Below are 14965 nucleotides of genomic sequence, written 5' to 3'. Positions count from 1 at the left end.
AACAGTGTCAGACTTTATTTTGGGGGGCTCCAAAATCACTGCAGATGGTGATTGCAGCCATGAAATTAAAAGATGCTTACTCCTTGGAAGGAAAGTTATGACCAGCCTAGACAGCATATTAAAAAGCAGAGACATTACATTGCCAACAAAGGTCCATCTAGTCAAGGCTATGGTTTTCCCAGTGGTGATGTATGGATGTGAGAGTTGAACCATAAAGAAAGCTGAGCGCTGAAGAATTGGTGCTTTTGAACTATGGTGTTGGAGAAGACTCTTGAGAGTCCCTTGGACTGCAAGGGTATCCAACCAGTCCATCCTAAAGGAGATCAGTCCTGGGTGTTCATTGAACAGACTGATGCTGAAGCTGAAACTCCAGTACTTTGGCCACCTGATACAAAGAGTTGACTCATTTGAAAAGACCCTGATGCTGGGAGGGATTGGGAGCAGGAGGAGAAGGGGATGACAAAGGATGAGATGGCTAGATGGCATCACCGACTCGATGGGCATGGGTTTGGGTAAGCTCCAGGAGTTGGTGATGGACAGGGAGGCTTGGCGTGCTGCGATTCATGGGGTCGCAAAGAGTCGGACACGACTGAGTGACTGAAATGAACTGAACTGAACTGAAGGGGGTGTCTCCGCTCACTGAGAGTTAAAGAAAGATACCATGGTAAGTATTCACTGAGGTAAATATTCATCAAGAACCTATTAAATATAGAGCAGTATGCTAGGTCTCGTGAAAGCCAGGTAAGATACCAAATATGGTCTCAATTCTCCAGGGTGATGATAATTTGACATTTGGGCTGAACCCAGCTGTGATCATCTAGTGGGAGGACATTCCAAGGAACAGGAGGTTCAAATGACCTTGATTATGTAACTTCCTAATTCTCAAAAAATTATTTTGGAGCACTGAGGAAGTTGATAAAGGGTTTAACAGTGGTCTCTACTATGACAAACATACCCCAGATCTTCCATTGACCGGGTATCCCAAGTGGAGAGACTGTTTTAATTGGACTGTTTATCCAGTAACAGGGGAGGAGCTAGGCAATCACTACACCACTTTCTTCTGGAGATGGAATTTATGAGACAAGATCCTAGATAGAAAGGTAATTTACTGCTGCCGTGGTTTCTAATTTAGGAAGGTTCTTGGTCTCTCAGCCCCACTGGGCAGTCTCTCTGGGCTCTTGGTCCTCCTTCCTCTAGCCTTCATCACGTGGTAAGATGTCACCTGCCAGGTTCTGACTTTTATGAATGTAACTGAGCGCACTGGCTCACTCCCTTCTCATGCTAAAGGTAAAAGGTAGAAACTTTTTCTACCTCCTTGTAGATTTGCAACATACTTGACACTTATTGATGCTGCCTAGGAAAGTAGGAAATGGCTCTACAAGTATTTCAGAACTATTTTAGCCCATGACTTAGCAATGCTCTCTGAATTCACTTGGAAGGCTTAATCTTCTGGTTAAAATGATAGTTACTAATCTCGGTCCAAGAAATATTGAGGGACTGACTAATATAAATCTGGATAAAGTTTAAGGATTTAGAAAAAAAATTTTCCTAATAAAGTACCTCATTTAATCCTCTGCTATCAAGAAGTTATTATTATCATCCCCTTAAAAGATTCAAAGGAGAGAAGAATTAACATTTATTATGCAATTTAAAAGGTTTCATACATCAAACCAAGTGTTCTAAAAACTTTATTTCATATAATCTCATCACAACTCCATTAGGTAAGTATTATTATTCATATCTTTTAAATAGGCAAGAAGAGAAATTAATGTAAGATGATCTGCCCAGGTGACAATAATAGATTGAGATTCTACTGCGAGTCTGGTTTTGCTAAATCTACCAACCTTTTTTCTCATTATGCTAACTAGACAATTGGAAAGCCAGTCTAACATATAGTTTCTGTATTTCCTGACTGCACATGGACAAGGTTTTTCATGACACTTTTGCCAACAAGGACTGGTCTTGCTGGAGAAGTAAGAAGGAAACAAGAATGTAACGTGGGATGTGACTTGGAGGCACTGAGATGGGTGTGGATTAAATGAACAGATGCCAGCCTGGGGCAGATTTCTGGGGATAATGCCAAGAGCTCTTATCTTGCCTCTGTTTCATGCAATATATTTAGTATCAACCTGAAATAGCAAGTTGACAATATGTTGATATAACACATTTCACTCTCTTTGAACCATTAAATTCACTATCTCATCAGTCTACAATATGAACCTCACTGCTTTACCTGCCTAATTTCTATATTTTTGGATCTAAGATTAAATATTACATCCTCTAGGAAGACTTTGAAGAAACTCTTAATCACAACTATGCCAGAGTCTCATGTTGCACAATCTTATTAACACACTAATTTTTTTACAACACTTAGTCACAGTTTTAATGACCTATATGTACATATATGTCCTCAAGTACATGTGTGCTCAGCCATGTCTGACTCTTTCCAACCCCATGAACGAGAGCCTGCCAGGCTCCTCTGTCAATGGAATTTTCCAGACAAGAATACTGGGGTGGGTTGCCATTCCTTTCTCCAGGGGATTTTCCCAAAGTGAAAGTGAAGTTGCTCAGTCTTATCTGACTCTTTGCGACCCCATGAACGATAGCCTACCAGTCTGGGAACCCACATGGGATTCTCCAGGCAAGAATACTGGAGTGGGTTGCCATTTCCTTCTCCAGGGGATCTTCCCGACCCAGGGATCAAACCCGAGTCTCTTGTGTCTCCTGCACTGGCAGGCAGGATTCGTTTACCACTGAGCCACCTGGGAAGCCTGTATGTCATAATATACATAAATATATACTACGTTTATGCAAGTATATGCCAGATTCTTTAACAGTGCCTGTCTCTCTCATTAAGCTATATAACCATTTGGGCACAACTGTGCCATTTTGATCATTATTGTATGCGGGTTTGGCAATCAATCTATTTTAAAAAATGTGAGTGACTGACTGTAGGAAGGACGGTTAAGAGGTGGAGTCACAGATCGAAGTATTTTTTTTTAAATGTCAATCTCAACAGATTAAAGCTATGGACCAATGTTAAAGGAATAATGGATGATGCTCTGCTTCTCTGAGGGGGAAAAAAATGTTTGGAGTTTTAGTATCCAAAGAGATAGTATCCAGATATTAGTATCCAGATATTACATATCAGTCCAAGTCTGATGACATCATGAAAAAATCAAACACATGAATTAATTTAATTGTTGGTAAATTAAAGAAATAGACTGCCAGTGAATAGATAGCTGATACCCAGATCTTCTTATAGTTGACCATTTCTGTGATCTGTCACCTGCAATACACTTTTAAGTAAGGTATTTAAAACAAGAGCATTTCCAGAGCTAAAATTGTGAGACACACCAAAACCATGCCCTTGTGAGGAACAGAAAAAAGGAAAGTAGGAAGAAAATTTACTGGACTGCATGATAAGAGCTCTTTGATTCCTAGAGTTTCATGTAGAAATGGCCCCATTGTGTAGAACAACATGAACATGTAGAAGTTGCACAGGGGCGGAGGGGCTTCAGTTGGGCTAGGATGACTCAGCAGTAGAGAATCCGCCTGCAGTGCAGGAGACAGAGGAGGTGAGGGTTCCATCCATGTGTTGGGAAGATCCCCTGGAGGAGGAAATGGCAACCCACTCCAGTATTCTTGCCTGGAGAATCCCACGGACAGAGGAGGTGAGGGTTTGATCCATGTGTTGGGAAGATGCCCTGGAGAAGGAAATGGCAGCCCACTCCAGTATTCTTGCCTGGAGAATCCCACGGACAGAGGAGCCCGGCGGGCGACAGTCCAATGGGTCACAAAGAGTCGGACACGACTGAGCAGCTAAGCCCGGGCTTCAGCCGTCACGAGGCAAACCTTCTGCTTGAGAACCGGGTCATCCAACAGTGGGGCGGGAGAGTCAGGAGGAAATGAGATTTTCTAACTTTAAGGTGACCTGACGTCCAGATACAGATAGGTGATTGAAGTATCTAACGAAGGACTGAACTCGACACCTTCTGAGGTCTTTTCCAGCACTAAGAATTCATGACCTGTAGATGACTCTATCATATAAATATTTTGTTACAGATCCTGGAGAGCACCATTAAGATGACATGAGTGTAACTGACTATAGTAAAAATCATTATCCCAAAGCCCTGTATCATAATACAGATGGTAGGCAAGCCTTAGGCATGTTTGCTGAAGTCTTTTACATATTATCTTTCTGAGTGACATAATTTTCTCCAGAGTGCAACTCAAATGTTGGATACCAAGTTATTTTCCATAAAGGGCTCTTATACAAAGGTTTTGATCATGAAATAATCTTAAAAGTGAAAGATAAAATGGGAAAAAGGGTAACTGACATGTTTTCATAGTATGTTCATCCATACAACAAAGATTTATTGAATGGCTAATCTTTGTGCAACATTAGGCTTGGTTTATGTGGGAGATAAAAGTATAAATAAGGGAGAATGGCTGCCCTGGAACTTACAAATAATAATCATGGTTATCCATTATGAGTTGTTATTACTACTAACTGATCTTGGTGGTAGAAACTTTACGTTAAGATCTCAAGAACTAAGCATAATTATTATCCCCACTTTTCAAATAAAAAACCTGGGACTCAAAGACATTGTATATAGTCCAATATCACAGAACCAGGAGATGGAATCATTCAAATCATGTCATTGAAAATCAAAACTAATTTCACACTCACACATTGCTCCTCTTTCTCCTCATGTTATAATATGATGTTGAATATGCTGCTGCTGCTGCTGCTAAGTCACATCAGTCGTGTCCAACTCTGTGTGACCCCATAGACGGCAGCCCACCAGGCTCTCGTCCCTGGGATTCTCCAGGCAAGAATACTGGAGTGGGTTTCCATTTCCTTCTCCGGTGCATGAAAGTGGAAAGTGAAAGTGAAGTTGCTCAGTCGTGTCCGACTCTTAGTAACCCCATGGACTGCAGCCTACCAGGCTCCTCCATCCATGGGATTTCCCAGGCACGAGTACTGGAGTGGGCTGAATATGCTAGGTAACAGTAGAAATCATTCAAAGCATTAATGAAGTTCAGAAGAGAGAAAGAGAATGAATGAAATGGACATTGCTTGCTCACTGTTGGAAAAGCAGAGTCACTGATGCCCTAGGGGCTCTCGACATTTATTTATGACAATCTCTCATCACCCTAAGCTGGTTTATGTGAATAGCACTTATCAGAGTGGTGCTTCTGGATACGGTTTTTCTTTAAAGCTCATAGTAAGTAATACACATTAAACTAGGGAAATTTGAATTAAGGTTGAACGTTGCCTCTTTTCCCTCTTTTTTTAAGATTATTTATTTATTTTGGTTGCTGTGTGTGGGCTTTTCTCTCGTTGTGGTGAGTGAGGGCTCCTCTAGTTGCAGGGCGCAGGCTTCCCATTGTGATGGCTTCTCTTGTTGCGGAGCACAGACTCCAGGGCGCAGGGGCTTCCGTGGCTGCAGCGTGTGGGTTCAGCAGTTGTGATGCCCAGACTTAGCCGGCCCACAGCACGTGGGACATTCCCAGAGTCAGGATCAGCCCATGTGCCCTGCATTGGCAAGTGAACTCTTCACCACTGGGCCACCAAAGAAGTCCTTTTCCACCTTCTTGAATGAGTTGGTCTTGGAAAAGTAATGGATAGGGTGCCCTTTGAGAGTTAGGACTCTTCATTAGAAAGTTTTCAAGGAAGATAGATGGCTTTTCCTAGGTTTTACTTTAGCTTCTTAGAAGAGAGGAAAAGCAAATGGAAACAGGCTTGGTCTTTCCGATTCAGCCCTAAACACACAGGGAGGGCGCTCAGTTCTCTGACAGCCTATGATCACATGTTTTCCCATGGCACCCTAAGCCAGGAGGAGCCCTGTGATAGAACTCCCTGATTGGACATGGATAGAACACCGGGAGTTGGGAGAGCTTTGGCTTTTGAGGGTTCTGCCCGACACTGTCAACTTTAGGCCTGTGTCAGCCCTTTGCCCCTGGGCATTGGGTTTTCTTCCTTCATTTTCCATCATGTCACTAGTTTTTCAGTGTTACGTTCGTGTATCTCCAAGCCAATGCCTCAGGAGGCGTTGTGTGTAAACCTGTGAATGAATAAATGCTTCCTGTTCTCAACAGCCCTGGCTCTCAAGAATTTCTTGACACTTCCTTGTGAATTTACTAGAACAATTCAATTTTCATTCCACATCTGCTGAACATAGCTTTGAATTCCGTAAAATTCTCTGCCACATTTCCTCAAAAAATTCTTACACAATTTAGCCAACTTTTGGCAGTTAGAAGTGAGAAAGTGAAGTCCCTCAGTCGTGTCCAACTCTCTCAGACTCTATGGACTGTAGCCCACCAGGCTCCTCTGTCCATGGAATTCTCCAGGCAAGAATACTGGAGTGGGTCGCCATTTCCTTCTCCAGGGGAATCTTCCCAACCCAGGGATTGAGCCCGGGTCTCCTGCATTGTAGGCAGATGCTTTACTATCTGAGCCACCAGGGAAGTGACATCATTAGAAGTGAAGTTAGAAGTGAAGTTGTGGCTATTTATGTGAAGAAACTTGTTTAAAAGGGAGGGAAAAGAGAATAAGTCTTAATTCTTCTAGTTTCTAACTCCAGTCTTAATTAGATTGCATCATGGCTCAGAGTATGAACTGATGTATTGTTAGTCTGATTCTTTCTTTGGATTAATATTTCTCAACAGAGACAACCTGTTAACTCAATGTCCTGGGGAAACCGCTCAGTGTGGTTGGAATTCGTGTTCCTGGCCTATCCCTCCAAGCCAGAGCCACGCGCCTTGGCCTTCCTTGGGGCCAGCCTGGTTTATACATGGGTCATCACCGGGAACGTCCTCATCATGGTGGCCATCCAGACCAAAGCCTGCCTCCACACGCCCATGCACTATTTCCTGGGCAGCCTCTCGGGAGTGGAGATCGGCTACACGGCTGCGGTGGTGCCCCACCTCCCGGCCAACGCCCTGCGGGCGGAGAAGACCATCACCCTGCTGGGCTGCGCCACTCAGATGGGCTTCTTCATCAGACTGGGCGGCGCCGACTGCCTCCTCTTGGCCTCCGTGGCTATGAATGCTCCCAGGTGGCACGAGAAAGAATCTGCCTGCCAATGGAGGAGACAAGAAAAACAGGTTCCATCCCTCAGTCGGGAAGATCCCCTGAAGTAGGGAATGGCAATCCACTCCAGTATTCTTGCCTGGAAAAGTCCATAGACCGAGGAGCCTGGCAGTCCATGGGGCTGCAAAGAGTCAGACTCCATCGACCACAGTGACTACTCTGTGCCTCTTCTATGCCTTTTGAATGAAAAGTGTCTACTATTGTCCAAATTGGGAATGGATGCTAACTATAAGATTCAGGATTTTGAGTCTGGGTTAAAATTTTTATCACTGATTGTCTTATGACACATGTTTTATTATGATGCCTCAAGCACCTTTGAAAAGAATGTGTATCCTGCAGCTGCTGAGTGCAGTCCGTTTAATTAAGTTAGCTAACAGTACAGTTCTAATCTCTATCATTATGTATCTTTGTCTACTTATGTTATCCATTCCTATCAGAGGTAGGTTAAATCTGTAACTATGATTGTCGATTGTCAATCTCTCCTTTAGTTCTGACAATTTTTGTTTTATTCTAGTTCTTTTATTTCTGAAGCTCTGTTATTCAATGTAAATATATTTAGCATTATTATATCTTGTGGAAGGATTAACCATCTTATCATTAAGTAATGTTCATTTTTATTGCTGGTAATATCCCTGGGCCAGAAATCTACATCTGATCTTAATTTGTCCACATTGTCTTTTTTATGATCAACATTTTCATGGTACATATTGTTCTTCCTTTTGCCTTCTACCTGTATTTCCTCGTATATAAGGTATGACTCTTATCAAGAGCATATAGCTTATACTTTTTCTTCTTAATCCTGATTGGACAATTTAGAGTACCATATTTCCATGTGTATTTTATTCATCTGTTCTCTTGTTTCTTAGTTTCTCCTCATCAGCCCCTTTTTGAATTTGTACACATTTTTTTTCTATAGGCTTTTTAAATATATTTTTTGTTTCATACTTTGTAGTTGCATTCTTATCATGGCCTACCAAGAATTGTTATAATACTTTGAAGTAAATGTGTAAGAAACTTTGAACAGGATAATTCCATTTTCTGCCCCCATATTGGTGCTCTTATTGTAACATCTTACTTATAAATTCCATCATACATTTTCATTTTCATTTTAAATAGTCAACATTTTTAAAGGTATTCTAAAAGTAGTCTTCTACATTTGTATCTTAATTTTAAGAATATTTTCACTGAATATGGAATTGTAGAAATGACCATTTTTCTTGCATCTCTTTAAAGATGTCATTCCATTGCCCTTTGGTTCCCATTTTTCTGATGAGAAATCATTTGTGGTTTTGAGGAGGGGGTGGGGGTTACCACCTAAAGCTACATTTTTTTCTCTTTATCTTTGATTCCCAGCCACATAAATACAATGAATCTAAGGTTTGGGTAGGACTGGGGGGTGAGGGGAAGGTAAGTAATTCATTGTGTTAAAATAAGATGAAATGGAGACTAGACTTGAAAATCCCCTGAGCAGACAAAACCAGTTAGTCCATGTAGGCAAAACATAATCTAGCTTATTTCGTGAATATAAGTGAAACTCTACTTAGATATTTCCTGGTGTCTCTGATAATCATAAATAAAATTGAAGTCATCTTCCTAAAGTGGTACAACACCTTTTATCCAAGTCCTCTTTCATCTGGAAATTCTCATTGTAATAACCAATCATTGTATAAGTTAAACGACTTCTTCATTCTCACTGTTTAAGCCATCTTGTATTAATAACAACATGCCTCTCTGAGCTTCAAATCACTTTCAGTTTGAAGTCTCCCTTTCTGCTTAGAGTTTCTTGCTCGATAAAATATTCATATCAAGTAAAGTTCTCTAAATTTTCTTTTGACAATTGTATTTAAAACACATCTGAAATGCAAAATAAATTCACCCTCTTCCAAACCCCCTAAAGCCTCATCTCATGATAGCATTAACTCAGGTCCAAAAATCTCATCTAAGTACCATTAGTTCAAAAGTCACAAATATCATCACCCGAACTGTCTAAATAAACGTCTAGATGAAACTTAGGGTACAAACACGCTAGGATAAAATTCTCCATCTGTGGACCTAGAACTAGAAAACAAGGTATCTGTTCCCAGCATACACGGTGGGGCAGGCATAACAAAATGGTTAAAGACATTTCCATTCAAAATGAGAAAAACGAAGGGAAAAATGGACTTACTGGTTCCAACCAATTCTGAAATCAAACTGGGCAAAGTCCATTAGTTTTCAAGGCCCAGGAATAATCCTTTGTGGCTCATAACTCCATGCTCTGGGCTCGGGAATCACTCCCTGCGGTCCAAGGCACCACTCCCCAGCCTCACTGCTCCATCCCTAGAGTCATCTTTCCTTTCTCATGAAGGGGAGCACATGTTTCCCAGGTGGCTCAGCAGTAAAAAAATCTGCCTTAAAATGGAGGATACATGGGTTCCATCCCTGGGTGGGGAAGACCCCCTGGAGGAGGAAATGGCAACCCACTCCAGGATTCTTGCCTGGAAAATCCCGTGGACAGAGGAGCCTGGAGGGCTGCAGTCCATGGGGTCACAAGTCAGACATGACTGAGCATGCACACACAGCACATGTCTGCAGTTAGGCAGTTTTCTCAGACTGTCACCTACTGGCAGAATTTGGGGAATATAATCTCCTTTTCTTTCTTTTCTTTCCTTTTAAACTACATTTAATATGATTCTATTTGACTGATTGGTTAGTTTTTTTGGTTTAAGCAAGAAGTGTTAACTATTATTATGTGTCCTGTGATTTCCAAAATTGCTGGTATGGAGAGAAAGGTACGTTATGTGAAGCTCCTGGGAACAATTTCCAGTCCCAGAATTTCACTGCTTCTGCCAGAATCAGAAAGCCACAAAACCCGAAAGATGCTGGCTATAAACTCCTGCCCGTAAACTATGACCCATGCGAGGAAAATTGATGACTTGCATATTGCTTTGCTCCTCTCATTTTCCTCTTCTTTAATTGTGGTAAGACCACAGCATGAGGTATACTCTTTTAACAAAATTTTAAGTGCATGATACAGTTTTGTTAACTACAGCCATAATGTAAATCAGCTCTTTAGAAGTCACTCTTCCTGCATAACTGAAATCTATACCGATTGAATGGCAACTCGCGGTCTCTCCCTGTACCCAGCCCCCCAGAAACCATGATTCTACTCTTTTTCTATGAATCTGACTATTTTAGATACTTCAGATAAGTGAAATCATGCAGTATTAATTCTTCTGTAGCTTGCTTATTTTACTTAGCATAGTATCCTCAAAGTTCATCAATGTTGTCAACATATAACAAGATTTCACTTTTTTAAATTTGATCAATATTCCATTATATGTATATAGCACATTTTTTGTATCCACTCATTCCCCAGTGGACACTTTGGTCATTTCCATATCTAGGCTATTGTGAATAACCTTGTAACAAACATGGGATAGTGGATATCTTATCAAGGAGGCCCCATAAAAAATAAATCTGTAAAGATCATTTATATTGTATACACACCTGAGTTAATTAGATACTATAGTTGGCAAGTATATGATCTAAACTTTTTAAAGTTGATTTCTTTAGAATTTTTCTTTATGTTTTAAAAATACTCTTGCTGCACTTTTTAAATCTTTATTGTGGTAAGAACAGTTAACACAAGATCTATCCTCTTAACAAATTTTAAGTAAACCATACAAAATAATGACCTTCTAAATCATACATAAATATCCAAGTAAATTAACAAAGAACAATAAGAAAGTGCACATTTTCAAAAACATGATGTTGGATGACTAACTGAATCAAATCATCTATACTACTGTATGTCCATCTAAAGTCATAAGAAAATAAAAAACATCCTAACTGTTCAATATCAGGGATTCATTTAATAAATTGTTGGACATCAATACTACTCACATTAAGTTGTCACAAAAAACATGACCGTGAACACTGTATTTGAAAACACAACCTACTGTTTGGTGGAAATCCTACATGCTATCATTTCAAGAGTGTAAAATATGCTTGTAGGAATGAGGTCATCTGAACAGATAGATATATCTGGGTGAGAAAAAAAGGAAAATAAGTCTGAGTATAGTCTCTGTATGGGTGTAACTATACTCCAATTTTAAGAACCAGCACAGAGCTATTTAATTCATGATTGCCGTGATTATAAAAGCAAGCTGTCTTTCCTCACATCGATTGTAGATATTTTGGACTTTATGGACAAGTTTGATGTGCTTATCTGGGCTTCGGAAAAGGCCATGTCAGCTGCTGTGGCTTCTGCCCTAGGACACTTTCCCTTCTCTTTTCCTCGCGGGCTTGTCTGCTCAGATCACCACCTGCCTAGAGCCTAAAAGAGCCCTTACCAGAACTCAGGGAGCCTCTGCACCTGTCACCCGTCACATCACTCTCAGGCTCAACCCCCAGCGTCCTCGCCTGGGTTTGCTTTTTGTCTATAGTACTCCCCTTCTGACACATATCACAGGTTTTTTTAAAATTTATTTATTTTTAATTGGAGGATAATTTCTTTTACAATATTGGGTTGGCTTCTGCCATACATCAACATGAGTCAGCCAGAGGTATACATATGTCCCTTCCCTCGTGAGCCTCTGTCCCATCGCCCACCCCGTCTCACCCCTCTGGTCTGTCACAGAGCACCGGTGTATGATGTATGATGTATGATGTATGTGTGTCCCTGCAGCGTACACCAGATTCCCACTGGCTATCTGCTTTACACACGGTAATGTGCATGTCTCAGGGCTGCTTCTCAATTCGTCCCACCCTCTCCTTCTCCCACTGTGTCCACCAGTCTGTTCTCTATGTTTGTGTCTCCATCGTGGTTCTGCATATGGGATCATCAATACCATCTTATTAGATCCCATCACATGTTCTTATCCTTACTTTCTGCTCATTGCCTTTCTTCTCCCCTCCAAGAATATAGTTTCTATGAGGGCAAAATTATCATTTATTTTGCACACTGATATATCCCAAACGTTGGAAATAGAACCTGGCTCATAGTAAGAATTCAATAAATATTTGTTTTATATTAAATAAAGTTACATTATTAATAATGGACATAAGACAGGGAGGGCTTCCCTGGAGGTTCAAGTTCCCTCGTGGCTCAGACAGTAAAGAATCCACTTGCAAAAAAAAAAAAAAAAAGAATCCACTTGCAATGCAGGAGACCCAGGTTCGATCACTGAGTCAGGAAGATCCTCTGGAGAAGGGAATAGCTACCCACTCCAGCATTCTTGCCTGGAGAATTTCATGGACAGAGGAGCGTGGCAGGCTACCGTCCATGGGGTAGCAAAGAGTCGGACACGACTGAGCAACTGCTTTTCACATAAGACAGGGGTGTGGAACTTGACTAAAAATTAAAGGTAACAGTGAGGATAAAGTATATGATTTTAATTCCATGAGGTTGGAGGGAGGCAGAAAAGGAGAAACAAATTTTTAAATGAATAGGTTAAGAGGTGGGACTCTCCAGGGAACTCTAGACTCCATGCTCTGGAGTGAGCTAAATGGGGAGGAAATCCAAGGAAGAGGGGATGTGTACATACATGCGGCTGATTCCCTTTGCTATGCAGCAGAAAGTGACAACATCACAAAGCAACTAGACTCCAATTTAGAAAGAGGTGGGAATATAGCTATAATTACCAAAAAATTAGATACAGATATATAAATATTTGGAAAAACCAGAAAGGTATCAGCACAGGGCTTGACCAAGAAATAGAAATAAATAGGATAAGAAAAAATGAAACCAACGATCAAAAGGAATCATTATAGGAAAATGCTTCATAATTCTGCTTATTAAGAAGAAAAACACAGTTCATAGAATTGTAGAGCTGGACAATTCCTTGGAGTCCGTTTAAGCCGACACCTCATGTCACAGGAATGGAAACCTGCCCACATAAGAGCGCCACTGTTCGCCTGAGGTCAACAGCTACATGGCAGATCCATAATTAGGTTCCCGGTCTCCAGATGCCTAGGCTAGTGCTGAATTAGTGTGTTACACATGTTCCGTGAGCTCAAGCTGAAAGGAATGTGTGTCTTCACAAGGCTCACTGGGATATTGTCTGGAACACAACATGAGTAAGTTCCCTGCTGGGTATAGAAAAGGAATGAGCCTGTCTGGAATTCCCAGATAATGATTGTCCATGGTGACCATGCAGAAGAGCTGCCCATTAGTCTTGTTCAGTGGATCAACTCAGGAAGTTTTTCTCAAATATTTCTCTGGCTGGCTTCAGTTTAAGGGGAGCCACTGGGGAAATTCCTCCTCTGTGGGGACTCATTAGCTTTACAGAGGTGTCATAGAGGACACCAAGTAACCTGACTGAATCAGGCAAGACTGGACCCCGCGTGGACGTGGCAGAGTGTGTTTTCCATCATTAAGGAGGAGCCGTAGGTCTTCTCACTCAGGACTTGGGATGATTCCACAGGATCATCCTTCCAAAGGATGTTCCTCTTATCCTGCTCCATCCTTGCCACAGATCTCTCAGAGGTGTCTCTTCCTATGAATGTCAGCATGCAGAGGATGCTCGTCTCCATCCTCACCTAGACGTCACGGAGGTATCACACGACGTCCTCCTGGCCTCCCTAAGAGACGCTGCACAGCCTGAGGTTCATGGATCCTCATTCCGAGTTACGCTTTGAGAAGAGGAAAAACAGGGTCCATGACTCCCCTGGAAGAGCTCCTCTGTCCTCCATGCCAAGAACTTTTAACATCTCAGCAAGAAGAGTTAACCTGATGGATTGAAGCAAATTTCAGAGCGGTAAGGGAGCATCTCAAGAGACAATTTCTTTCATTTGAGTTTGATTTGATTTCTAAAAATAGTCATAAAACACAAGTATCTATAGTGCTTTACATTGCAGAAGAATATCCACATACATAAAATTATGGAAAACAAATAAGTTACCAGAGTAGGTACTACTATCCACTTTTACAGACACAAAAAGGGTTGAATTACCTCACATCCTACACGTAAAAAGTGTGAAGCTAGGATAAAACTTGGGTCTTTTGTCCCTCCTTCTAATATACTGTCCATAGGACTTTTTTCAATAGTATGGCATGGACCTCACTTTTCTTTAAGTAGAATGAAATCACAAATCCTTATTGGTGCTATGTGAATATATATATGTACTCTGTGGTAAAACAGATTTGGAAAATGTTTGAGGTAAAATGAAACTGTTTGCTTTACAACAGGGCCTCCCATAACTTCACTGTGCTAATATTCACTGTAACTCTTGAGAAAAAGGGTGAATGCTTTCCAATTTGACCATGAACTTTTTCATTTCTGAGGTGTCAAGAAGAAGTGTATTCTAAGGAACACAATTTAGTAATTAGTTCCTCAGAGGATATTTAAATTCTTTTCCTACATGTCATGTTCTGTTATACGGCTGAAGCTAGTGATTATGTGTTATAATTTTCTCACACATCCCCACAGAGCTGAGCCCAGGACTTGAGCTCTTCATATACTCCATACATGTTGGTCTGCTTGATTTATATCCTGAGAAGTTACCGTGGCCTTGGAGTTGAGGTGAAGAGAAGGCTTTGGGGGAAGCTCAGAGAAGTACCTATCAATAGAGTTGGGGAAGGAAGAGGATGAAGGAAAGCTTTACAGGAGAGGTGGCGCCTGAACTGGGCTCTGAAGGAGAAGGTGCAGCTAGGGAGCCGAAGAGGAGTCTCCAAGGTGGAGGGAACAGATAATGCCAACCCCCAGAGCAAGAGCGGCCGTGGGAAGGAGCTGAAGGTGGTTCAGTAGAGCTGGGGCCTAAAGCACAACGTGGAGGGTGGAAAAACCACACCTCCTAGAAGTCAGGCGGGTCTTTCCAGGTGGCACAGTGGGACACAATCCACCTGCCAAGCAGGAGACCAGGGTTCAACCCCCAGGCCAGAAT

The 14965-nt window shown here is 41.4% G+C and overlaps 1 protein-coding gene across 1 annotated transcript; it reads left to right on the top strand.

Annotated features, from left to right (window-relative positions):
- The first annotated feature begins 6693 nt into the window (after window positions 1-6693).
- On the top strand, window positions 6694-13001 carry LOC122703331 (olfactory receptor 10W1-like). The gene is made up of 2 exons (XM_043917542.1): window positions 6694-7083; window positions 12960-13001. Exons 1-2 carry the CDS (start codon window positions 6694-6696, stop codon window positions 12999-13001), a joined length of 432 nt encoding a protein of 143 aa, XP_043773477.1.
- Window positions 13002-14965: the final 1964 nt, after the last annotated feature.

The sequence above is a fragment of the Cervus elaphus genome, chromosome 1 (genome assembly GCF_910594005.1).
Source record: "Cervus elaphus chromosome 1, mCerEla1.1, whole genome shotgun sequence".
Taxonomy (NCBI): Eukaryota; Metazoa; Chordata; class Mammalia; order Artiodactyla; family Cervidae; genus Cervus; species Cervus elaphus.
This window is presented reverse-complemented; position numbering and strand designations above follow the sequence as displayed.